Source organism: Rhinopithecus roxellana, chromosome 9 (assembly GCF_007565055.1).
Source record: "Rhinopithecus roxellana isolate Shanxi Qingling chromosome 9, ASM756505v1, whole genome shotgun sequence".
Classification (NCBI taxonomy): Eukaryota; Metazoa; Chordata; class Mammalia; order Primates; family Cercopithecidae; genus Rhinopithecus; species Rhinopithecus roxellana.
In genome coordinates this window covers 61,723,986-61,750,097 of record NC_044557.1, presented here as the reverse complement: position 1 = coordinate 61,750,097, position 26,112 = coordinate 61,723,986, and the positions used below count along the sequence as shown (strand labels likewise).

The following is a 26,112-nucleotide window of genomic DNA, read 5'->3' as shown; positions in this document are numbered from 1 at the left end:
GCCTCTGCCACCTGCTGTCCCACAGGGCTCTCCATGGTCAGGACCTTCACTGGGAACGATTCCCTTAAACCAGCCATTCTTAAGTGTGGTTTGGGGAACTCTAGGGGTCCCTGAGCCCTTTTCAGAGGATCCATGAGGTTAGAACTATTTCCATAACAACATGAATGTTTGCCTTTTATACTCTCATTCTCTTGTGGGTATATAGAGAACAAAAAGTTTGTTGATCTGGTTTTAGATTTCACATTGCAACTAACCTTTAAGAAACTACTCTTTGTCAAGTTTTGGTGTAGTATCAAAGAACATTCACAATTATATGAAAAGGCTATTTAAATGCTCTTACTTTTTCCAACTACATATCCATGCATTTTCATATAATCTAACGAAAACATTTCGTGACAGATTGAATGGTCAAGAAATGACAATCCAGCTGTCTTCTATGAAGCCAGACCATTACAAGATTTGCAAAACTGTAAAACAGTGCCACTCTTCTTTTTTTTTTTTTTTGAGACAGGGTCTCACTGTTGTCACCCAGGCTGGAGTGCAGTGGCACCATTATGGCTCACTCATGCAGCCTCGACCTCTGGGGCTCAAGTGATCCTGCAGCCTAAGCATTTCAAATAGCTGGGACTATAGGTGTGCATCACCACACCCGGGTAATTTTTTCTTTCTTTCTTTCTTTCTTTTTTTTTTTTTTTTTTTTTTTTTTTTTTTTTTTTTTTTTTTTTTGAGACGGAGTCTCGCTCTGTCACCCAGGCTGGAGTGCAGTGGCCGGTTCTCAGCTCACTGCAAGCTCCGCCTCCCGGGTTCCCGCCATTCTCCTGCCTCAGCCTCCCGAGTAGCTGGGACTACAGGCGCCCACCACCTCGACCGGCTAGTTTTTTGTATTTTTAGTAGAGACGGGGTTTCACCATGTTAGCCAGGATGGTCTCGATCTCCTGACCTCGTGATCCACCCGTCTCGGCCTCCCAAAGTGCTGGGATTACAGGCTTGAGCCACCGCGCCCGGCCCTCTTTTTTTTTTTTTTTGAGACAGTTTCGCTCTTGTCACCCAGGCTGAAGTGCAGTGGGGTGATCTCGGCTCACTGCAACCTCCGCCTCCCGGGTTCAAGCAATTCTCCTGCCTCAGCCTCCCGAGTAGCTGGGATTACAGGCGCATACCACCACACCAGGTTAATTTTTGTATTTTTAGTAGAGACGGGTTTTCACTATGTTGGCCAGGCTGGTCTCAAACTCCTGACCTCAAGTGATCTGCCCACCTTGGCCTCCCAAAGTGCTGGGATTACAGGTGTGAGCCACCGTGCATGGCCTAACTTTTTAATTTTTTTGTAGAGACAAGTTATCCCTATGTTGACCAGACTGGTCTCAAACTCCTGGGCTCAAGTGATCCTCCCACCTCGACCTCCCAAAATACTGGAATTACAGGCATTAGCCACTGAACCTGGCCATGCACCTGGCCAGGAAATATAGTTTTTTATACATATATAGTTTGTTAACACATTCTGATTTCATTATTGTTATTTTTAAATTTCTGATCAAGTAGATACCAATAGATCTAACCCACATAAACAAAAACTCCCTTGATTGTCCTCAGGATTCTTAAAAAACAAATGAACAAAAGTTCTTGGGGATTCTTAATAATTTTTGGCTGGGCGGCCAGGCGAGGTGGCTCAAGCCTGTAATCCCAGCACTTTGGGAGGCCAAGATGGGCAGATCACAAGGTCAGGAGATCGAGACCAACCTGGCTAACACGGTGAAACACCATCTCTACTAAAAAATACAAAAAACTAGCCAGGCGAGGTGGCAGGCGCCTGTAGTCCCAGCTACTCGGGAGACTGAGGCAGGAGAATGGCGTAAACCCAGGAGGCGGAGCTTGCAGTGAGCTGAGATCCGGCCACTGCACTCCAGCCTGGGCGACAGAGCGAGACTCCGTCTCAAAAAAAAAAAAAAAAAAAAAATTTGGCTGGGCACAGTGGCTCATGCCTAGAATCCCAGCACTTTGGGAGACTGAGGCGGGGGATCACTTGAGCTCAGGAGTTCAAGATCAGCCTGGACAACATGGCGAAACCCTGTCTCTATAAAAAATACAAAATTAGCCAGGTGTAGTGGCATTTGCCTGTAGTCCCAGCTACTTGAGATGCTGAGGTTAGAGGATTGCTTGAGCTCAAGAGGTCAAGGCTGCAGTGAGCCATGATCATGCCACTACACTACAGCCTGGGAGACAGTGAGACCCTGTCTCAAAATAAAATAAAATAAAATAAAAATAATTTTTAGTGTAAAAGGAAGGATCCTGAGACCAAAGCTTGAGAACCACTGCCTTACACTAAGCCTGCTCAGCAGGCAGAGTTGAGCTATAATGTAGCCATGCCTCTACTTTTGCACACCGATTCTACCAAATTAATGATCTTTTCACATGCCTGTCTCTTCCACTACTCTGTGCACCTCCTGATGGTGTCTATTCATCTTAAACACTACCCCCGCCCCACAACCAGTGTCTGGCACAGATTAGAAATTCCAGATAAATGAATGAGGTAAGAGATAAGCCCATGTGGACAGACATCACAGGCTGCGGAGTGAACAGCCTGCAGATGTTCACAGGATGGGTGGATAAATAGATGCGTTATTTTTTCAAACTGACTCAAGTTGTTACTGAGACTCTGATCTGAATTTAAACATAAAAGATAAACATTTTTAAAACCCAGAAAGTTCAAACAAAAAGTTAACCTAAGAAACCATTCTGCTGTTTCTACTCTGTTAAACTTTCAGGAACATACTTGCAAGCAAATAACCAGTAAAATAAATCATGCCAGTGGATGCCATAGCTTTAGCCAAAATGATTTGCCACTAAAAAGTGAAATGTGGCCTGGGCCATATCTGAACAAATAGTCCAAGAGCCAAGAGAAGCAAACATGCATAAAATACAAAACACTATAGTATTCTAAGAACGAAGAGAAGGTCATACCCTCGGGGCAAGGACTACCAATGAGCATGCATTTCCATTTTTGTTCCCCATCAAAATAAGAACAAAAGCAGATTGCACTTAAGAATCCAGGCCACGGCCATAGTGTTTGCCTTCTGGTTTCATGATTGTCACGCCACCGTTTTCTTTTCTTTTTTTTTTTTTTTGAGACGGAGTCTCACTCTGTCGCCAGGCTGGAGTGCAGTGGCATGATCTTGGCTCACTGCAACCTCCACCTCCCAGGTTCAAGCAATTCTCCTACCTCAGCCTCCTGAGTAGCTGGGATCACAGGCACCTGCCACCATGCCCAGCTAATTTTTGTATATTTAGTAGAGACAGGGTTTAACCATGTTGGTCAGACTGGTCTCGAACTCCGGACCTCGTGATCCGCCCACTCAGCCTCCCAAAGTGCTGGGATTACAGGCATGAGCCACCATGCCTGGCCCACTCCACCATTTTCATAAGTCAAGCAGCCCTCCAGAATATCTGGGAGCAGCCACTTGCACAGCTCATGGAGTGAAAACACCCATGCCCACTTCCAGTCTTGGGGTGGAAAAGATACGCTGTGTCCCATCCTCCTCTTTGTCTCTGACACATTCTCTTGAAAAATGAGAAGAAGGAATCAATGCTGGATGCAAGGTTGGTGCCTTTAGCAAAATGGGCTTCTAGGCGAAGGAGGACGTGATGCTGACAACCAGGGAAGGTGGGGGTGATGTGGTCTGTATGTGTGTATCAGAGGGAGGAAAGGAGGGAGAGAGACTTGGAGCCCAGAGAAGCAGTGTGCTTTTCCAGGCAAGTGTGTGGTGGCTTTTCCTGAGACCAGCCCCATCAGAAACCCAACTGTGCAGTCACTGCTGGTGATCCAGAAATCAGGTATCTTGGCCAGGCATACTGGCTCATGTCTGTAATCCCAGCACTTTGGAGGGTCGAGGTAGCAGATCACTTGAGGCCAAGAGCTTGAGAGTAGCCTGGCCAACACGGTGAAACCCCGTCTGTACTAAAAATACAAAAATTAGCTGGGCATGGTATTGTGCCCCTGTAAACCCAGCTACTCAGGAGGCTGTGGTGGGAGATGTGCTTGAACCCAGGAGGCGGAGGTTGCAATGAGCTGAGATTGTGTGCATCATCAGTTTTATATATATATACATATATAGAGAGAGAGAGAGAGAGAGATATGTTGTTAATCATCTTGGAATTTGTTTTTCAAAACGTTTCAATTAACATATTAAACACTTCCCACTCATTTTCACATTTGCAAAAGTCTTGTTTACATCACTATGGAAACAAGGACTTTCAAGAACCTGGAAGATCTATCACTGGGGTCCTCATTTAGTTAACATCAATAAAGAGTCTGACCTCTGAAAACAGGGCTCTTTAGGTCCCTGTGGTCCCTGATTGTAATTTCAGATGCTGCTGAGGCTACCAGGTCGCTGGGCAGTTCTCTTAGCAGCCTTTGTAGGGGGTCAGATTCGAGTGGCTGGCCAACAAGATACAAATGTCAAATACAGTTTCAAAGAACGTATTAGAATGATAATTGTGGTAAAGCTTTTACTTACTGCGTACCTAGAATTTATGTGTGTTACCTCATTTATTCCTCACAGAAATGTTCCAAGGTTGGCATTCACATTTCCATTTTACAGATGATAAAACTGAGCCTCGGCCGGGCGCGGTGGTTCAAGCCTGTAGTCCCAGCACTTTGGGAGGCCGAGATGGGCGGATCACAAGGTCAGGAGATCGAGACCATCCTGACTAACACGGTGAAACCCCGTCTCTACTAAAAAAAATACAAAAAACTAGCCAGGCGAGGTGGCGGGCGCCTGTAGTCCCAGCTACTAGGGAGGCTGAGACAGGAGAATCGCTAGAACCCAGGAAGCGGAGGTTGCAGTTAGCCGAGATGGTGCCATTGCACTCCAGCCTGGGCAACAGAGCCAGACTCCATCTCAAAAAAAAAAAAAAAGACTGAGCCTCAGGGAGGTTATATCACCTACGTTATATCACATCTATAGCCTCAGGGAGGTTATATCACATCTGGAAAGTAGCAGAGGCAAGACTTGAACCCAGGTCAATGCCAAAACTCATTCTCTTGGCACTACCCAACCTTGCTATAACCTCCACAAGCCAGGCTTACCAAGGCCCTTGTTTAGAATCAGCTGATTTATACGTTTTCCGTATGTTTTCATGACATTTTCTTTCTCTAGGAAACATGTTCACTGGATCAGATGAATAGACCCCTGGCATTTTCCATTCCTAATACCTCGATTCAGCTCACAATGTCCCCTGGGCCAGCTCTTTCTTCCCTGCTGCCACGCAGGGAAGCATCATTAACAGATCTAGCTGGGCAAACCCAATACACAATTTTCATAACACCCTTGCCCAGACAGGTCCAACAACAAGGACATTTCAGATGAGAAATCTTGCCCCGAATATTGGAGAAAAGCCATGAGCCTCAGATTCAATTAAAGGCTTCAAAGGAAAGTTTATTCTGAAAACTGGTGTGCAACCGTGTCCTCAACTCCAGATGCATTCACCACCGGTGAGGACCCCAGACCCAGCACATCCCACGAGGACCCAGGGAAAGGAGAGCTTCCCAAACAGTCACCAATCCCTGTCCCTGAGCCCTCCCCGAACCACCCCCACCTGCCCACTTTTGGGGGTGGGCACCGTCACTCACCCAGAAGGGCCGTCTGCGGGTGGGTCCGAGCGTGTCTGCCTCTAGAGATGGACCTCCCACGTGACCGCTCCCTGGCCTCGGCGGGGAGGAGGAGGATCTGTCCGAGGAACAGCAGGAAGCAGCCTGCGAGCATCTTTTCCATTTTCAAGACGAGCAAGAGGGGCAAGGCTGTGACAAACACAACACGGGAAGGCGGCAGGGTGAGATTTCTGGGTCTCCCTGAACTCCAGGAGCTGCAGGCCTGCCGCCCCACCTTTTCAGAGTTCAAACAGGCCACTTGTAGTGAAAATGCTGTTTGTGTGTTCGGTCTTTGAGAGCTTAAGTAGCCCCCATGGGTAGGCTCTTCTTGGACACTCTGAGCAGGGCATGCATAGTTGGAATTTTTCATCACTTTACTCACTGTAAGACTGAATGGAAAACTTGAGAAAAATCTATCCTGAAGTTTCTTATCAGTTAAGTTCATTATCAATTACTCATAGTCACATTTTACATTTTGGATTTGAACAAAAAAAACTATTATATATCTGAGAGTTCCAAGTAACAATATTAGTTCAGTCTAATAATAGTAGCTGGCATCAATTAGTTTATATAAATTATACATATAAAATTAATGTGTAGTTGACATAAAGTAGCATCACATAGCCAGCCTCCCTGCCTCCCTGTCTCCCGCATACATTTATTAGGAGAGGGTTGGCACAATGGTTATGGGCTTTGACTCTGGTAGTAGACTGAGGCCACGTGCCAGGCCCTATTATAAATTCTTTACCTGTATTAACTTGCTCAATTACCTAATATTATTCCCACATTCCCATAAGGCTCAAGAAGGGTCAGTGGCCTGCCCAAGGTCACACACAGTCAGGAAGTGTCAGAGCCAGAATTCAAACCCAGGGTCAAGGCTGGGTGCCATGGCTCATGTCTGTAATCCTAGTGCTTTGGGAGGCCTAGAAAGGATTGCTTGATGCCAGAAGTTTGAAACCAGCCTGGTCCACATAGCAAGGCCCTATTTCTACAAAAAAAAAAAAAAAAAAAAAAAAATTTAACTTATTTAAAAAGTAAAAAAAAGTCCAGATGTAGTGACTCACACCTGTAATCCCAGCACTTTGGGAGGCCGAGGTGGGCAGATCACTTGAGGCCAAGAGTTTGAGATCAGCCTGGCCAACATGGCGAAACCCAGTCTCTACTAAAAATACAAAAATTAGCCAGGTATGGTGGCTCGCGCCTGCAGTCCCAGCTACTTAGGAGGCTAAGGCACAAGAATCACTTGAACCCAGGAGGCAGAGACTGCAGTGAGCAGAGATTGCACCACTATACTCCAGCCTGGGTGACAGAGCAAGACTTTGTCTCAAAAAAAAAAAAAAGAAAAAAGAAAAAAAAGAGTAAAGCAAATTCAAACCCAGGACTAGCAGGTCAATTTTCCAATGCATTGATTAGTAGAAAACCGAAAGGAAAACCCCCAGAAATCAAGTCACAAAAAGCCATAGTTGTTTCCTTGTCAGAGGCAGGGACAGGGCAGGGGTGAGGCAGGGACCATGTTTCAAAACTTAAAAAAAAAAAAAAAAAAAAACCTCACTATTTCAGTGAACTGTTTGTTCAGCAAATTGCTTCCAGGAATTGACCTGGGAATGGACCTGGGCCTGTCACCAGGTCCAGTTTCACAGTCAGTTTTCAACAGCTCGCTTTGTTTAATAGCTCACTATTTTTAGTATCATCCTATGTGCCGACATGCGTGCCTTAAGTATATATATTTAAACAGAGGAATGCTTGTACTCACCGCCTCTCACTATGTGCCAGACACTGGGCCAAGTGCCTTCAACGTATTAAGTGATTTAATTCATAGAGTAACTCAGAGAAGTTAAGTAACTTGCCCAAAGTAACTGCTCATAAGAGGTGAAGTTCCAGAACCCACTAGCTCAGTGGTCCCCAACCTTTTTGGCACCAGGGACTGATTTCATGGAAGACAATTTTTCCACAGACCCAGATGGGGGCGTGATTTTGGGATGATTCAAGTGCATTACATTTATTGTGCACTTTATTTCTATTATTATTACATTGCAATATAATACAATATAATTATACAGCTCAACATAATGTAGGAATCAGTGGGAGCCCTGAGCTTGTTTTCCTGCAACTAGATGATCTCATCTGGGGGTGACAGGAGACAGTGACAGATTATCGGGCATTAGATTCTCATAAGGAGTGTGCAGTTCACAATAGGGTTCATGTTCCTATGAGAATCTAATGCCTTAATTTGTGCAGCAGCAATTAAAAAAAAAAAAAGAATCTAATGGATTTAATGGTGCTGGTGATCTGACAGGAGGCAGAGCTCAGGCCGTAAAGCAGGCGATGGGGAAGGGCTGTAAATACAGGTGAAGCGGCGCTCGCCCACTGCTCACCTCCTGCTATGCGGCCTGGTTCCTAAGAGACCACGGACCGATTCTGGCTGGGGTTGGGGACCCCAGCAGTAGCTCACTACAAATAACTACTCTCCGCACTCCCCTTTTTAAACCATTTTTTTTTCTTTTTTTTGAGACGGGGTCTCACACTGTCGCCTAGGCTGGAGTGCAGTGGCGCGATCGCGGCTCACTGCAAGCTCCGCCTCCCGGGTTCACGCCATTCTCCTGCCTCAGCCTCCCGAGTAGCTGGGGCTACAGGCGCCCGCCACCACGCCCGGCTCATTTTTTGTATTTTTAGTAGAGACGGGGTTTCACCGTGTTAGCCAGGATGGTCTCGATCTCCTGACCTTGTGATCCGCCCACCTCGGCCTCCCAAAGTGCTGGGATTGTAGGCGTGAGCCACTGCACCCAGCACTTTTTAAACCATTTAAACTATTTTTTTGAGACAGGGTCTCACTCTCTCACCCAGGCTAGAATGCAGTGGTGTGATCATGGCTCATGGCAGCCTCAACCTCCCAGGCTTGAGCGATCCCCCAACTTCAGCCTCCCAAGTAGCTGGGACTACAGGTGTGAGCCAACACACCCAGCCTATTTAAACTGTTTACAAATTAGATTGGTCCCTTTTCATAGCTTTAACTCTGAGATTCCTTCTAAACAAAGGAAGAAAACTTAGAACATCTTGCCTCTTTCTCAAATCCTAAACTTACTATTTACTTTCAAGCCGCCTTGCTATTTATCATCTCAGGGTTTTTGTTAGGGGTGGGAGGACAGGGTCTCACTCTGTCATCTAGGCTGGAGTGCAGTGGCACAATAACTCACTGCCTCTTTAAACTCCTGAACTCCAGTGATCCTCCCACCCAAGCCTCCGGAGTAGCTGGGACTACAGGTGTGCCATCATGCCCTCACCTCATTTTATAAAACACTCTTCAGTGTGTTTCATCATTTATATGTGATTTATTATTTTATTGCTATTCCCCTTTCTCCAAACTGAATAGATAAAAAGTCCAGGCTTATTTGTTTCAAAATGTATACAACATGCTCTCAAGGCCCACTTCCACTCTGAGGCATTTGCACTCAAATCAAACACTTGGAATATGATGTGGTGTGTGATCATTTCCAAAAAACAAACATCATTGCATGTAGTTTGGGTTTAATGTGGATTTCAAGAAATGTTTGTATTTCCAAGTCACCATTGCTAACCAAAAGGCACTGAAGAGAGGTGAAGAGTGAGCAGTTAAAAATAAACAAAGCAAAATAATGCTAGCTGTCTAACCCTGAGCAGGTTACTTACCCTCTCTTGACCTCAGTTTTCTCATCTTTAAAATGGAGATAACAGTAGACCTAATTGTTATATAGAATAAATCAGTTCATATGTAGATATATTTAAAGCACTTCAAACACTGTCTGGCACATAGGAAGTGCTGAATAAGTGTTAGCTATTTTGTTGTTGTTGTTGTTGTTGTTGTTGTTGTTATTATTATTTGGAGACAGAGTCTCACTGTCGCCCAGGCTGAAGTGCTGTGGCGTGATCTTGGCTCACTGCAACCTCCGCCTCCCGGGTTCAAGAAATTCTCATGCCTCAGCCTCCCCAGTAGCTGGGACTACAGGTGCACCACACTGTGCCCAGCTAATTCTTTGTATTTTAGTAGATGTGGGGTTTCATCATGTTGCCCAGGCTGGTCTTGAACTCCTCACTCACCTCAGCCTCCCAAAGTGCTAGGATTACAGGCATGAGCCACCACACTGGGCTTGTTGTTGCTGTTATTATTATTATTGGTATTATTCTGTAATCAAACCAATCAATAGTATACACTGTTGACCGGGTGCGGTGGCTCACACCTGTAATCCCAGCACTTTGGAGGCTAAGGTGGGTGGATCACCTGAGGTCAGAAGTTCGAGACAAGCCTGATCAACATGGAGAAACCCCGTCTCTACTAAAAATACAAAATTAGCTGGGCATGGCAGTGCATGCCTGTAATCCCAGCTACGTGGGAGGCTGAGGCAGAAGAATTGATTAAACCCAGAAGGTGAAGGCTGCAATGAGCCAATATCATGCCATTGCACTCCAGCCTGGGCAATAAGAGCAAAAGCAAAACTCTATCTCAAAAAAAAAAAAAAAAGAAAAGAAAAGAAAAAGAAAGTATACACTTCTAATTCACTTCTAATTTTGTCATATTAAGCCACTTAATGTATATTAGACAGATTTTATGCTTACTTATGTATATTATCCTAATAATGACATACAAATCCATAACTGTTAAATACACATTAGTATCTAAAAATATTTAAAACTTTCTTTTTATCAAAATGCAATGGCAAAAGGCCAGGTGCAGTGGCTCACTCCTGTAATCCCAGCACTTTGGGAGGCTAAGGCAAGGCAACATGGCAAAACCTTGTCTCTAAAAAAAATACAAAAATTAGGCTGGGCGTGATGTCTCATGTTGGTTCAATCCCAGCACTTTGGGAAGCCGAGGTGCGAGGTCAGGAGATGGTGACCATCCTGGCTAACACGGTGAAACCCCGTCTCTACTAAAAATACAAAATAATTAGTCGGGAGTGGTGGCAGGCAACTGTAGTCCCAGCTACTCGGGAGGCTGAGGCAGGAGAATGGTGTGAACCCAGGAGGTGGAGCTTGCAGTGAGCCAAGATTGTGCCACCGCACTCCAGCCTGGGGACAGAGTGAGACCCCGTCTCAAAAAAAAAAAAAAAAAAAAATTAGCTGGGGAGGGTGGCACGCACCTGCAGTCCCAGCTACTTGGGAGGCTGAGACTGGAGGATTGCTTGAGCCCGAGAGGTCGAGGGTACAGTAAGCCATAATTACACCACTGTATTCCAGCCTGGGCAACAAAATGAGACTCTGTCTCAAAACAAACAAACAAAATGCAATGGCATGACAAGTCACAGACTAGTAGAAAATATTTGTAAAATACGTATCTGATTGATTATTTCTATCCAGACTATATAAACTCTTTTTTTTCTGAGACAGAGTCTCACTCTGTCACCCAGGCTGGAGTGCAATGGCACGATCTTGGCTCACTGCAACCTCTGCCTCCTGGGTTCAAGTGATTCTCCTGCCTCAGCCTCCTGAGTAGCTGGGACTACAGGTATGTCCCACCACACCTGGCTAATTTTTGTATTTTTAGTAGAGATGGGGTTTCACTATGTTGGCCAGGCCAGTCTCGAACTCCTGATGTCAGGTGATCCGCCCACCTTGGCCTCCCAGAGTGCTAGGATTACAGGCGTGAGCCACAGCGCCTGGCTGGGACTATATAAACTCTTATCACTCAATTAGAAGAGGATAAACAACCCACTTCAGAATGTGCAAAATATTTGAATAGTCACATCACCAAAGAAGATACATGGATGAAAAACAAACATATGAAAACATGTTCAACATCTTTAGTCATTAGAAAAATACAAATTAAAAGCACAATAAGATGCCACAACAAATCTGCTAGAATAGATAAAATTGAAAAGAGTATAATATGAGCTGGAATTGAAAAGAGTATAGTATGACCTGGGAATATGAAAAAATTAAAAAACAATTTTTAAAAGACTGACATAGCCAAGTGTTGGTGAGGATGTGAAGAAACTGGAACCTCGGCTCGGCACCGTGGTGCATACTTGGATCCCAGAACTTTGGTAGGTGAAGGTGAGCAGATCGCTTGAGCCCAGGAGTTAGAGACCAGCCTGGGCAACATGGCGAAATCCCATTGCTACAAAACATACAAAAATTAGCCAAGCATGGTGGCACAAAGGAAGAAAACTTAGAACAGCTACTCGGGAGTGGGGCTGAGGTGGGAGAATAGCATGAGCCCAGGAGGTCGAAGCTGCAGTGAGCCATGATCGCTGCCACTGCACTCCAGCCTGGGTGACAGAGCAAGATCCTGCCTCAAAAAAAAAGAAAAATAGAAAGAAAATCTTACAGTGACTTGAAAACTAACATTAAATCTTCTAAAGTTCCTTTAAGTAGAAATATTTTTAATATAAAATATTTTTAAATAAAGTAAATTAAACATAATAAATTTAAAAAAGGAATTATGATGTTTGCTGTGGGCTTGTAAAAAAGATAAATAATAAGGGTTGGGCATGGTGGCTCACACCTGTAATCCCAGCACTTTGGGAAGCCGAGGCGGGCAGATCACCTGAGGTCAGAAGTTTGAGACCAGCCTGGCCAACATTGTGAAACCCGGTCTCTACTAAAAATACAAAAAAATTAGCCAGGCATGGTGGCACATGACTGTAATCCCAGCTACACGGGAGGCTGAGGCAGGAGAATTGCTTGAACCTGGGAAACGGAGCTTGCAGTGAGCCCAAGATCACACCATTGCACTCCAGCCTGGACAACAGAGTGAGACTCTGTCTCAAAAAAAAAAAAAAAAAAAAAAAGTAATAAAGGATGGGAAAAGGATACTATATAGATGCCAAAATAAAATCAGTGTGGCAATATCAATACCAGACAAGATAGATTTTTTTCCTAAAAACTGCAATGCGGCCGGGCATGGTGGCTCAAGCCTGTAATCCCAGCACTTTGGGAGGCCAAGACGGGCGGATCATGAGGTCAGGAGATCGAGACCATCCTGGCTAATACGGTGAAACCTCGTCTCTACTAAAAATACAAAAACTAGCTGGGTGAGGTGGCGGGTGCCTGTAGTCCCAGCTACTCGGGAGGCTGAGGCAGGAGAATGGCGTAAATCCGGGAGGCGGAGCTTGCAGTGAGCTGAGATCCGGCCACTGCACTCCAGCCTGGGTGACAGAGCAAGACTCCGCCTCAAAAAAAAAAAAAAAAAAAAAAAAAAACTGCAATGGCAGTGAAACAACAACAAAAAAATAAGTCAGTGCATGTATCCATCTCAATGGTTGTTTCTCAGTTTGGCATTTACAGCTGTCAGCATTTGAAGATCAGGACCCATTTCTAACTGGAAAATGGAATGGTGTTTGAGAACAGTTCCTTTCATATATGGGCATCTGAGAATTGCTGTGCTGAGAAATAGAGGTTAATTCAATCTGAACAGATTCCATGAAGCATTTGGGAACATGGAAAGAATATTTTAAAATAATAGAACGGCTTTGACTTTTGTTTTAGCAATTTTTCTCTTCTCCATGGGACAATGAGTCTTTTCATTTAACTTTACCAAGGGGGTGGGGGAAGAGAGAGAGAAGGAGATTATTCTGTCATAGCTACGGGTTCTTCTAAGCATCATTGTTGCAAGTAAATCGACAGGCGAGTAGAATTCCCTCCAGAGCCAGAACTGTATGCTGTGGTCCTTGAGACTAGAGGCCTGGTTCTACACACCTGCGTGACCTCACCTAGGTAACAACTCTCTGGGCTTTAACCAGTCATCCATAAAATAAGAGGCATGGCCTGGGAGCCAACTTTCTTCATCTAAACCAGACCATTGGCAAGATCCTGCTATCCTGAAGAAGGTGGCAAGATCCCCTCTCCAGTGGCAACCCCACCTCCAGACAAAAAGAGAAAGGGAACAGGACACTAATATTTATTAAGTGTCTGGATGGGCTGGCCAGTGAACTGGGCATTTTGCACAGTATCATCTCATTTGATCTCCACAGTCATTCTGTGAGGCGGATGAGCTCCAAATTTGATGGATGGAACACTAAGATTTACAGGTAGAAAAACCTCTCCAAGGCCTCAGAGCTCGTTATCTGGCAGAGACAAGGTTGTACCCTGGCCCCTCTCAGGCAGTCAGTCTACTTGTTAAGAATAAGATTTTCAGGCCGGGTGTGGTGGTTCACGCCTATAATCCCAGCACTTTGGGAGGCCAAGAAGGATGGATCACTTGAGGCCAGGAGTTTGAGACCAGCCTGGACAACGTGGTGAAATCCCATTGCAGTGGGATTTTTTAAGGAATCAGAGAGACCGATGGGGTTGAGGAGGATATTTATTATTTAAGTGCACTGGCCCAGTCAGATTAACATCCAAAGGACTGAGCCCTGAACAAAGAGTTAAGTTAACTTTTAAGCATTTTGTGGGGTGGGGAGAGATCTGTTCAGGGGGAAGCATATCACAGAAGCAAGAAACAAAGACAATTGTTCAATTAATTGAGAGACATGCATTACATCATTTCTTGCTTTCCAAGGAAAAACATGTTTTACGATTTATCTGTCTAGTGACCTTGCAGTTGCACAGCTAGAGAAACAGGGTCTTCACGATGCCTGGGAAAGGAGGAGAGATAAGGCTCACTGGCCACAGAAAAACAGGCAGTTAATTTTTTTTTTTTTTTTTTGAGACGGAGTCTCGCTCTGTCGCCCAGGCTGGAGTGCAGTGGCCGGATCTCAGCTCACTGCAAGCTCCGCCTCCCGGGTTCCCGCCATTCTCCCACCTCAGCCTCCCGAGTAGCTGGAACTACAGGCGCCCGCCACCTCGCCCGGCTAGTTTTTTGTATTTTTTAGTAGAGACGAGGTTTCACCGTGTTTGCCAGGACCTCGTGATCCGCCCGTCTCGGCCTCCCAAAGTGCTGGGATTACAGGCTTGAGCCACCGCGCCCGGCAGGCAGTTAATTTTTAAAGGACTCCGGCTCTTTCTCTTTCTCAGGGGGAATTGAGTTTTCTTATATACAACTGAGTTTCTGCTTACACATTCTTCAATTTCTTTTAATTCCTGTTCCACCATCTCTACTAAAAATATAAAAATCACCCGGGCATGATGGTGCACACCTATAATTCCAGCTACTTGGGAGGCTGAGACAGGAGAATCGTTTGAATGCAGGAGGTGGAGGTTGCAGTGAGCTGAGATGGCGCCACTGCACTCCAGCCTGGGTGACCATGCGAGACCCGGTCTCAAAAAAAAAAAAAAAAAAATGCGAGACCCAGTCTCAAAAAAAAAAAAAAAAAAGAAAGAAAGATTTTTCTAATAATAAATTCTTAGACATCAGGCTCAATAGTTTTGCCCAAGATCTCTCTGTCAGCATACCAGGTATGCACACCAACTGTTATATGCGTTCACAGAGAATCATACAATACTGGAGTTGCGTGAATCTCAGGTGTACCTTCCTGTCTTCCGCCTAATCCTGGAATCCCTGGCAAATGGGAAGACATCTGGTTAGGACTCAAGGCCATCCACCATCTTCAGGCAGCTCTAAATGTCAGACCTCGGTTCTCCACAATGTTGACCTGATGCTGTCTGTAACTTCCACCCAGTGGTGCAGGCCTGCTTGCCAATTCAGCCTGTCCAGACACAAAGTCATCTTTTCCTCAAATCCTTTCATGGTCTTGCTAACCACATCCGCCCAGCCATCCAGACCAGAAACTTGGAGCCAGCCTCCACGTGTCCTCTGGATCCTCAACAGATTTGTGAATGGATAAATTCTGGTGTTCCCGGCTCTGTACGGCTCCCCTGTCTAGCCCTCCTGACGGTTCCCACTGCTGCAGCGAACGTTCTACCCTCACCCTTTCTCAGTCAGACTCCCAGGAGCCTCAGAACTGCCCTCCATGCCTTGGGTCCCTCACCTACTGGCCCTTCCCTTGTTGTTTTGAATTGGCCTGTGGCCTCACTGTGCAATGTTAACATTCAAGGCCCTCCTTGACTGACCACTGCCCACCTCTCGGACCATGACGGCCCCCCACATCCACCTCAGCCTCCCCATTAGGGCTTGAAGAACTCAGACTCTTGTCATGGCGGGGCACCTCCATCCATGCCGTCCCTTGCCCTGAAATGTCTACATTCTACATTCATTGAAATTGCATTCAGTCCTCAAGCCTCAGCTCACATGTCACTCATGCTGTAAAATATTCTCTCGTTTTTCTAATGAGAACTGATTGCTTCATAGACCCCTGACAATGGGTTTGTTGTCTGCTGCAGCACACACCTTGTCACCTCTGTTTCCTCCTTGTGCTAGGTACCAAATTGTGTGAATAAATTCTTTAAAAAATTATTGATTTGAACAAACACATGTATTGATCTTTCATTAATTAACAAAATACTAGTTGAGCAAAATGGCCCTGGTTCTGCATCCAAAAAGTACCGAAGTCAAGCCCATGTCTTCCTCTACATACTATGTTTGCCTGAATGTAGGGGACTGTAATAGGAGGATAATGTCTTCCTTCTTCTTCTTCTTTTTTTTTTTGAAATGGAGTTTCGTTCTTGTTGCCCAGGCTAGAGTGCAGTGGTGTGATCTCGGCTCACTGCAACCTCCATCTCCTGGATTCAAGTGATTCTCCTGCCTCAACCTCCTGCGTAGCTGGAATTATAGGCAACCACCACCACACCCAGCTAATTTTTTGTATTTTTAGTAAAGATGGGGTTTCACCATGTTGGCCAGGTTGGTCTTGAACTCCTGACCTCAGATGATCCACCCGCCTTGCTCTCCCAAAGTTTTGGGATTACAGGCGTGAGCCACCATGCCCGGACTTCTTTTGTTTTTTTTTGAGACACAGTCTTGCATGCCCAGGTTGAAGTGCAGTTGCACAATAATGGCTCATTATAGCCTTGAACTCCCAGGCTCAAGCGATCCTCCTGCCTCAGCCTCCCTAGTAACTGAGACTACACCAGTACCACCACATTTTTGTATTTTTTGTAGAGACAGGGTTTTGCCATGTTGTCCAGCTGGTGGCGAGCTCCTGGGCTCAATGATCCTCCAGCTTTGGCCTCCCAAGTGGTAGGATTACAGGTGTGAGGCACTGTGCCTGGCTCCTATTTTTCCTGATTGGAAGACCCGACATACAATTTCTTGGTCAACTTGAATACTTTGAAGGATACAGATGAAATATCAAGTATCTACTTATAATAATGTATCAATTTAGTCAAAAAACATATTTAAAACATTTTAAGTTATAAAGTAACATGTTAATTTAGAAAAACTGCTTATTTCATTTTATAAATGTTCCATAAAACTTTTTTTTTTCCATAAAACAATGTTTTCAAATGCCTTACCTGTCTCTCTAACATCAGTTGTTTTTTTTTTTTTTGTTCTTTTTGGTTTTTTTTTTTTTTGGTTTAGTACTCAGCAGTCATCCCGAAATCCGGGGTGAGACTGCATGGAAATGGAAGCTATGCATGCTAAAAGCAACCAGGCACAGGTCATGGGCCCTTACCCCACACACAGTTTGGACACTACTCACTGTCTCCAGACTTCTTGAACACAACACAGAAATAAACTTCTTTCTTTAACCCACTGTCATTTCATTTTTTTTGTAACTTGCAGCTGAACTTAATCCTAACCAGTAGACCATTTTTAAGTCTCTCCTAATGAACGCATTTGGCACCAGTGCTAAATACAATCTTCCCTTCCTGAATTTCTGCAGGTTGAATTGCATTTATGACAATTGAGATATGGGTAGGTAATCACTCCCTTTCAAAATGAAGTATAGGCCAGGAGCAGAAGCTCATGCCTATAATCCCAGCACTTTGGGAGGCTGAGGTGGGAGGATCACTTGAGCGCAGGAATTTGAGACCAGTCTAGGCAATAAAGTGAGACTTCGTCTCTATAAAAAAAAAATTTTTTTTTTTGAAACTCAGTTTCGCTCTTATTGCTCAGGCTGGAATGCAATGGTGCAATCTCAGCTCACCGTAACCTCCACCTTCCGGGTTCAAGCGATTCTCCTGCCTCAGCCTCCAGAGTAGCTGGGATTACAGGCATGCACCACCACACCCAGCTAATATTGTATTTTTAGTAGAGAATGGGGTTTCTCCATGTTGGTCAGGCTGGTCTCGAACTCCCGACCTCAGATGATCTGCCCACCTCAGCCTCCCAAAGTGCTGGGATTACAGGCATCAGCCACCGTGCCCGGCCCAGAAAAAAAAAATTTTTTTTAATTAGCTGAGCATGGTGGTACACACTTATAGTCCCAGCTACTTGGGAGGCTGAGGTGGGAGGATTGCTTGGGCCCCAGGAGGTTGAGGCTGCAGCGAACTATGATCACGCCACTGTGCTTCAGCCTGGGTGACAGAGAGAGACCTTATCTCAAAAAAAAAAAAAAGAAGAAGTGTGAATGGAAACAATCTCAATAGCCCTGTACAATAGCACAGAAAAACTATGGTGTGGCCATACAATGGGATATTACACAGCAATAAAAAATAATTATGGCATATGATAACATGAGAAATTTACAAATATAATATTGAACAAAATAACATTCAAAAATGGATAAAATTGTATCTACAATCATAGGAATCAGGATTTTGGTTATACTTAGTTAGTTAGTGCACAGAAAGAGCCTGAGGGGGGATTCTGGGTGCTGGCAATGTTCTATTGATCACAATGCTGGTTACACATGGGTTTATGGCATGAAAATTAATCCAGCTGCATCCTTGATTAGTGTACTTTTTTGTATGTATACTTCAATAAGAAGTTTGTAGGCCAGGCGCAGTGGCTTAAGCCTGTAATGCTAGCACTTTGGGAGGCCAAGGTGAGCAGATTGCTTGAGCTCAGGAGTTCGAGACCAGCCTGGACAATACAGTGAGACCCTGTCTCTACAAAAAATACATAAATTGTTCAGGCGTGGTGGCTCACGCTTGTAATCCCAGCACTTTGGGAGGCCGAGGCAGGCAGATCACCTGAGGTCGGGAGTTCGAGACCAGCCTGACCAACATGGAGAAATCCCATCTCTACTAAAAATACAAAATTAGCCATGCGTGGTGGTGCATGCCTGTAATCCCAGCTACTCGGGAGGCTGAGGCAGGAGAATCACTTGAACCTGGGAGGCAGAGGTTGCAGTGAGCCGAGATTACGCCATTGTACTCCAGCCTGGGCAACAAGAGCGAAACTCTATCTCAAAAAAAAAAAAAAATACAATAATTAGCCAAGCGTGGTGGCACATGCCTGTAGTCTCAGCTACTCGGGAGGCTGAGGTGGGAGGTTGGCTAGAGCCAAGAGGCAGAGGTTTCAGCGAACTAGGATCATGCCACTGCACTCCAGCCTGGGCAACAGTCAGACCATGTCTCAAAAGAAAAAAAGAAAAGTTTGCTTAAAAAACAGGCAAATACTCTACACAGGTCCAGAGAGCAAAATAAAAATAAAAGATAAAGCAAGATAAATTTACCTATGGTGATAGAAGGTAAAATAGTAGTTGCCTTAGGGGAAGATGATAATTTATTTGGGGTTCGAAGGGGGCTATGGCTGCAGATCTTGGGGGCAGTTACATGGCAGTGGAGAGGGCTCACTTGTAAAACTCCACTGAGATTTCACTTATGATTTGTGCACCTTTTTATATGTTCCTCTGATTTAAAAGAAAAAAACTAACTTAACAAATAAAGTGTGCAGTTCCAGGCTCTATTGACCTCAGGTCCTTCCACCAACACAGGAACTGAGAGACCTGAGAGCTGTAGCAGAAATTTTGAAGAGTTTAACAGGTGTTCTCTCTTGAGTGGGCCATTGTGCACATTCTGGAAGGGGGTGGTTATTAAGAATGAGGCAGCCCAGGCAGTCACTATTTGGAACTCCTTCTCAGGTCCTGTGGTAGGCAGAATAATTGCCCTCCAAAGATGTCTACATCATAATTCCCAGAAGCTGCGAATATGTGATGTTAGATGGCAATGGGAATTGAGGTTGCTAATCAGATGACCTTAAAAAAGAGGAGATGATCCTGGATTATCTAGGTGGGCCAATGTAATCACAAGTGTCCTCAAAAGTAGAAGAGGGTCCGGGCGCGGTGGCTCACGCCTGTAATCTCAGCACGTTGGGAGGCTGAGGTGGGCAGATCACAAGGTCAAAAGTTTGAGACCAGCCTGATTAACATGGTGAAACCCCATCTCTTCTAAAAATACAAAAATTAGCCAGGCAGGGTGGCTCGCACCTGTAATCCCAGCTGCTCAGGAGGCTGAGGCAGGAGAATCGCTTGAACCCAGGAGGCAGAGGTTGCAGTGAGCTGAGATCACACCACTGCACTCCAGCCTGGGCAACAGAGCAAGACTCTGTTTCAAAAAAAAAAGTAGAAGAGGTCAGAGCATGATGGCTCACGCCTATAATCCCAGCACTTTGGGAAATCAAGGCAGGAGGGTTGCTTGAGCCCAGGAGTTGAAGATCAGCCTGGGCAAGATAGAGAGACCCTGTCTCTACAAAAAATGAAAATTAAAAAAAAAAAAAATCTAGCCAGACATGGTGGCACATCCTTGTAGTCCCAGCTACTTGGGAGCCTAAGTGAGAGGGTCACTGAAACCCAGGAGACTGAGGCTTCATTGAGCCATGACTGCACCACTGCACGACAGCCTGGGCGACAGAGCAAAACCTTGTCTCAAAAAAAAAAAAAAGGATAAGAAGAAGGCAGAAGAGAGATCTGAGGGGTGGCAGCGAGAGTAGCATGCAGCCTGACATTGCTGGCTCTCAAGATGGAAGCAAACTAAGCAATGTGTGCAGCCTCTGGAAGTTGGAAAAGGCAGGGGAACAAATTCTCCCTGCTGACACCTGGATTTCTAGCCCCATGAGAACCATTATAGAATTGTGGCCTCCAGAGCTGTAAGATAACAAATCTGTGTTTTAGGTCACTAAGTTTGTGCTAACTTGTTACAGCAGCAATACGAAACTAGTACAGACACCATCTGGGAATTTCAGGGAGGTCAAATGTCACTAGAGTGATTTGCTTCACAGAGATCTTGCTCTGGACATGGGGGCATTTTTTCTATTTCACTAGAAATGGAGGAGGAGAAGCAGCTAGAAAAGTCGGCAAATGCTGTTGATGGAGAAACAGAGACTATTCTAAGGGCCAAAGTTGAGGGTTACTGGCCAGGTGTGGTGGCTTACGCCTGTAATCTCAGCACTTTGAGAGACCGAGGCAAGAGGATCACTTGAGCTCAGGAGTTCAAGACCAGCCTGGACAACATGGCGAGACCCTGTGTCTATTTTAAAAAGTTTTTTAAAAAAATCTACAAAAGAAACAAATGTGAGGGTTACTCAAGGGGAGGGAGAAAGCCCAAAAAGGACAGGAAGGAGCCACTTCTGAACTGAGTTTCAAGAAGCCCTGGGCTGACAAATGGAGATTTGATCCACAGCTTTGACCCCTCTGGTCTTGAGCTTTTGGTCTTTAAGACATGTGAAAACAGCCGGGCGTGATGGCTCATACCTGCAATCTCAGCACTTTGGGAGGCTGCGTCAGGTGGATCATGAGGTCAGGAGTTTGAGACCAGTCTGGCCAATGTGGTGAAATCCTGCCTCTACTAAACATACAAAAATTAGCTAGACATGGTGTTGCAACTTGGGAGGCTGAGGTAGGAGGATCACTTGAACCTGGGAGGCAGAGGTTGCAGTGAGCAGAGATTGTGCCACTGCTCTCCAGCCTGAGCAACACAGAGAAACTCTGTCTTGGGGAAAAAAAGAAAGAAAAAAAAAAGAGATGTGAAAACAAACTCACCTAACTGGGAGGGTACAGGGAGAAGCCCTAAACAGCAGTAAGCTAAAACTCTTTGATTTAGATCATTTTCTCTAATACTCTAATATTTCTTTCTTTTTTCCAAATAGTTTTTCTTACCATCATGCCCAATCTAATATCTCTGGCAGACAGAATAATATGTCAAAGATGTCTATGGCCTAATCCCCAGAATCTGTGACTGTTGCCTTACATGGCAAAAGGGACTTTGGGCTGGGTGTGGTGGCTCATGCTTGTAATCCCAGGACTTTGGGAGGCCAAAGTGGGCAGATCACCTAAGGTTAGGAGTTCGAAACCAGACTCGCCAACATGGTGAAACCCTGTCTCTACTAAAAATACAAAAAAATTAGCCAGGCATGGTAGCTCATGGCTGTAATCCTATCTATTTGGGAGGCTGAAGCAGGAGAACACTTGAACCTGGGAGGCGGAGGCTGCAGTGAGCCAAGATCACACCACTGCACTCTAGCCCGGGCAACAGGGCGAGACTCTGTCTTGATTAGCTCAGATTTTCTAGGTGTGGTTTTGTAAGAGGGAGACAGGAGGGCCGGGCGCGGTGGCTCAAGCCTGTAATCCCAGCACTTTGGGAGGCCGAGACGGGCGGATCACGAGGTCAGGAGATCGAGACCATCCTGGCTAACACTGTGAAACCCCATCTCTACTAAAAAATACAAAAAACTAGCCGGGCGAGGTGGCGGGCGCCTGTAGTCCCAGCTACTGGGAGGCTGAGGCAGGAGAATGGCGGTAACCCCGGGAGGCGGAGCTTGCAGTGAGCTGAGATCCGGCCACTGCACTCCAGCCCGGGCGACAGAGCGAGACTCCGTCTCAAAAAAAAAAAAAAAAAAAAAAAAAGAGGGAGACAGGAGAGTCAGGATGGAGAGGAGGGTTGGAAGATGCTGTTACTGGCTTTGAGGACAGAAGAAGGAACCCAGGAGCCAAGAAATGCAGTCAGCTTTTAGAAGTCAGAAAATGAAAGACATGTTCCCAAGAGCCTACAAAAGGAACCACAGAGCCCTGCTGACACCTTGATTTTAGCTCTATGAAACCCATTTCAGAGTTCTGAACTTCAGAACTGCAAGATAACAACGTTGGGTTGTTTTAAGCCACTATGTTTGTCAAATTTGTTATAGCAGCAATAGGCAACTAATACAACAACATAAAATAACTACAGGGTATCCCCATGGGCAGTGAGCCCCACTTTCCATAAGTAGATAAAGGTTTCTCTGACAGTACTTTTAGAATAACTTTCCAAAAATGTTAGCTGATCCACTTGCTCAGCCACTGATTTTTACATGCAGGTATTTTGTGAAATTTTCCATTTCAATTGACTCACTTTGAGTACTTTACACCCTTCACACACTGTTGGATAAATTCACACTAATTAGTTCATTTAACCCTTACAACAACCCTATGACGTAGTATAATGCCCATTTGACAGATGACACAACCGAGGCTCAGACAATAATAGTAAGTATAGCTAACAAATATCGATCATTTATTCTGAGCTAGGCATTGAACACATGTTAACTAATTTAATTCTCCCAAAAAAATCTATTCATTTACAGATGAAGAAACAGATGTCAGGCACAGACAGTCTAAGTAACTTTCCAAAATCTTTGCAGGTATGAGGGACTGGAACTGGAACCCACGTCCTTCGGGTGCCAAGAGCAGTGTCCTTTGGGTTGTACCCCAACTTTATCTCATCCATGTCAAAGCCACTGTTATAGTCACTACCACCAATTACTGACAATAGCCCAGGCCTCTGGAATTCAGCCCAGGCCTGCCATTCTATCTGAGCTCCCTTCAGGCAGTGGTGGCTGTCTGCTGAGCCACATGGCAAGGTTCAAGGGTGACCTCATGGGCTGAAGCTCCAAGTGGCAAGTGGTCCCTTGGAAGGACCTCCCTGGCACAATTCACTAGCAATAGTAATGGCATTCCCCATTCTCCCCTTGGTATATGCTCAGCCTCCCTCTTTCCCTGGCCCTCCTGAGTTATCTTCCCATATGCTTTAAACAGGGGAGTCCTCCATAGCTTCCCTAGAAGACAGGGAATCCCTAGAAGGGATGCTCCTGCATGTGCTACAGACCAGAGGGCAGTGAGTGCCAGGGACAGCATTAGAGGCACTCTGCCAACTTGACTGGTCTTAAACCTCCCCCACTCACCTCTCCCACTGCTTGTCCAGCCTCACACCCAACACCTTGCTCAGGCCAGTGTTACACCCATCACACCCTCTTCGACCTGCTTTTCCTGAGGCCTAAGCCTGTCACTCCCCCTTTTCTGCTCCCCACCTCATGCCTTGCTTTCTCGTAGGTGCCAGTCAGAACTGTTTCTAGATAAACTGTAGAATTTTTTTTCCAGAACCTCCAATGGCTCTCTTATTTCAAAGAGCAAACAGCTCTCCTTTTCTTTAAATCTCAGGCCACACTTTTAACTACCTTTTGCTAAACAAAGACATATGGCACTCGCTGATAAGAGCTTAGGGCATGACAGCTGCTTGAGGGTGTTTCAGATTCGGACTCTGCTCTGACACCTCCGACAAGCAAGTTCAGGCCTTGGTGGCCCTGGGTTGCCTGGGTCTGCACTCTGGGAACAGGGAATCCCAGAGCCCCAATTTATAGAAGACAGTGTCCTGGTAACTTGGGGGCCTGAGATTGAATTCTATTGGCAGAAATAAAAGTAAAAAGTGTGGACAGATAGGAAAATGCAAGGTGAAGAGCCACAAGCATCTCGTTCTGCACAGAGGATTCTAAGCGCCCAGTTTCAGGGACTGAGAGGAAACATTGCAGGCCATAAACCCATCTTGGTATTTTGAAATGGTTTTATGAGGTAGTCCCTTTGGAAGCAAGCAGGGAGAACTGCCCCGGTGTGGACTCCTGCATGGCAATACCAGCTGAATACACATGGCTTATCTGCTACCCTCACGTATCCATGGAGAGCCTCTCTTTCTGAACTGGGGAAGAGGTGCATTCACTGCTCATAGCAGATCCTTGCTATTTCTGGAAAGACAAGCCATTGAGCTCACCTGATCTTAGGATGCTCCTGGAAATGTTCTAAGGACTTTACTTGCCATATCTCTTTTTTTTTTTTTTTTTTTTTTTGAGATGGAGTTTAGTTCTTGTAGCCCAGGCTGGAGTGCAATGGCACGATCTCGGCTCACCGCAACCTCCGCCTTCTGGGTTCAAGCGATTCTCCCACCTCAACCTCCCGAGTAGCTGGGACTGCAGGCATGTGCCACCACGTCTGGCTCATTTTGCATTTTTAGTAGAGACGGGGTTTCTCCGTGTTGGTCAGGCTGGTCTCCAACTCCCGACCTCAGGTGATCCGCCCGCCCCGGCTTCCCAAAGTGCTGGGATGACAGGCGTCAGCCATCGCGCCCGGTAGCCATAATCTCACTTAATCCTCACAGCTCTGTGGGTATTACCATCCTCATCAGACAGATGAGGAAACTGAGGCTTACAGTAGTTGGGTACCTTCAAGTTGGGTACCCAACTTCACAGCTGGGGTTGAAACCTAAGCAGACTGACCCCAGTCTCTTCTCTCGACCATTCCTTAAAGGCCGATTGTAAGTGTGCTTGGTGCAGATGCATTGTGGCTTCCTGATTTATGACTAATTGAAACTTGGTCAATTGGGTTTGTTCGGGTGGGCGCGAGTGTCCCTGAGGAGAGCACCTTCCTGTGTCCCCAGTCCTGGACACCCTACCAGAGACAGTCCCCATTTCTCTGTCCTCTCCCCAAACGGCTCCAAACTGTTCTGGGGTTTCTAGCAACTACCACAAAATGCCTTCCCCTTTCTCTCCCTCTTCCATAATATAGGGAAGCTGGAGGTTTAGCTGCCATAGAGAACCCAAGAACAAAATCCAGATGACACGGGCATGAAAATACTAGGTTCCAAAGAGAGAAGAGGGAGCCATCGGCTGTCCGTGGAATAGGAATCACCCCGCATACCCACTCAACAGGTCTCCCTTTCCCCGGGTCGCGGTGGCCGTGGTCTGGGCGTCCCCGCTGCGGGCCACAGCGCCCCCACGGGGCATTCCGCGGCGGCTGCGGCGCGTCTTGTCCTGCGCAGGGAGCGCGCCCAGCTCTCCCGGCCGGGGTGGCTGGACTTCTCCCGCCGAGGGGTCCGGCAGCGCCCCCCTCCCTCTCCCGCTGTCCTCGGAGGGGTCGAAGGTGCCGGGGCCCCGGGGCGCTGGGGGCCGCAGTACGGGCCTGGGGAGGGCGCCTGCGCGTCGGGCAGCCCGAGCTCGGTATGTCTGTCGGTGGGTCGGTCCGCCTGCACCTCGGGGCCGCCCGGCCGCGCAGAGCCGGGGGAAAGCGCGCTGCGCTCACCTGCAGCCGCCGGCGCCTGGGAAGCGAGGCAGGAGCGCAGTCACCCGGGTCTTTCTCGTCGGCCTCTTCGCCTAGCCGAGGGCCGCTGCTCTCCTCGGGAATCGCTCGTGGGAGGCGAGGACGGAGCCCCAGCCTCTGCCTCTATCTCCGCCGCCGCCGCCGCCTGCTCCAAGTCCCATCCCAGAGCGCTCCCCTCGCTTGCTGGCTGCCTGGGAGGCGCTGGGCAAGGGCGGGCGGGCGGGCGGCTGGGGAGGCGGTGCCGCGGCGAGGGTGGGGAGCGGGCCGGGCGGGAGGAGGGGTGTCCTCTTTGGGGATGGGGAAGGCGCGGAGAGGGAGCGGCGGCGAGGGCGGCCCCACCCTGCGGGCAGCCCCGGGAGCTAGGCACTCTGGCGGCGCGCCCTGCCTGCTGCCACCTGGCTCCTCTCTGTCGGTGCCTGAGCCCAGGAGGGCATC

The 26,112-nt window shown here is 46.5% G+C and overlaps 1 protein-coding gene across 4 annotated transcripts in view; it reads right to left on the bottom strand.

The window, feature by feature from the left end:
* The window catches only part of MATN2 (matrilin 2), a 175,910-nt gene extending 149,798 nt beyond the window's left edge, over window positions 1–26,112 (bottom strand). For 3 of the 4 annotated variants that reach the window (XM_030937686.1, XM_030937688.1, XM_030937689.1), the window contains exons 1-2: window positions 25,660–25,931; window positions 5,627–5,794 (exon numbers count right to left, since the gene is read on the bottom strand). In XM_030937686.1, coding sequence (XP_030793546.1) covers window positions 5,627–5,768 — 142 coding nt within the window. In that variant the 5' untranslated portion in view covers window positions 5,769–5,794; window positions 25,660–25,931. Of the gene's footprint in view, window positions 1–5,626; window positions 5,795–25,659 lie in introns of all 4 variants that reach the window. The other variant, XM_030937687.1, reaches the window with a different exon arrangement.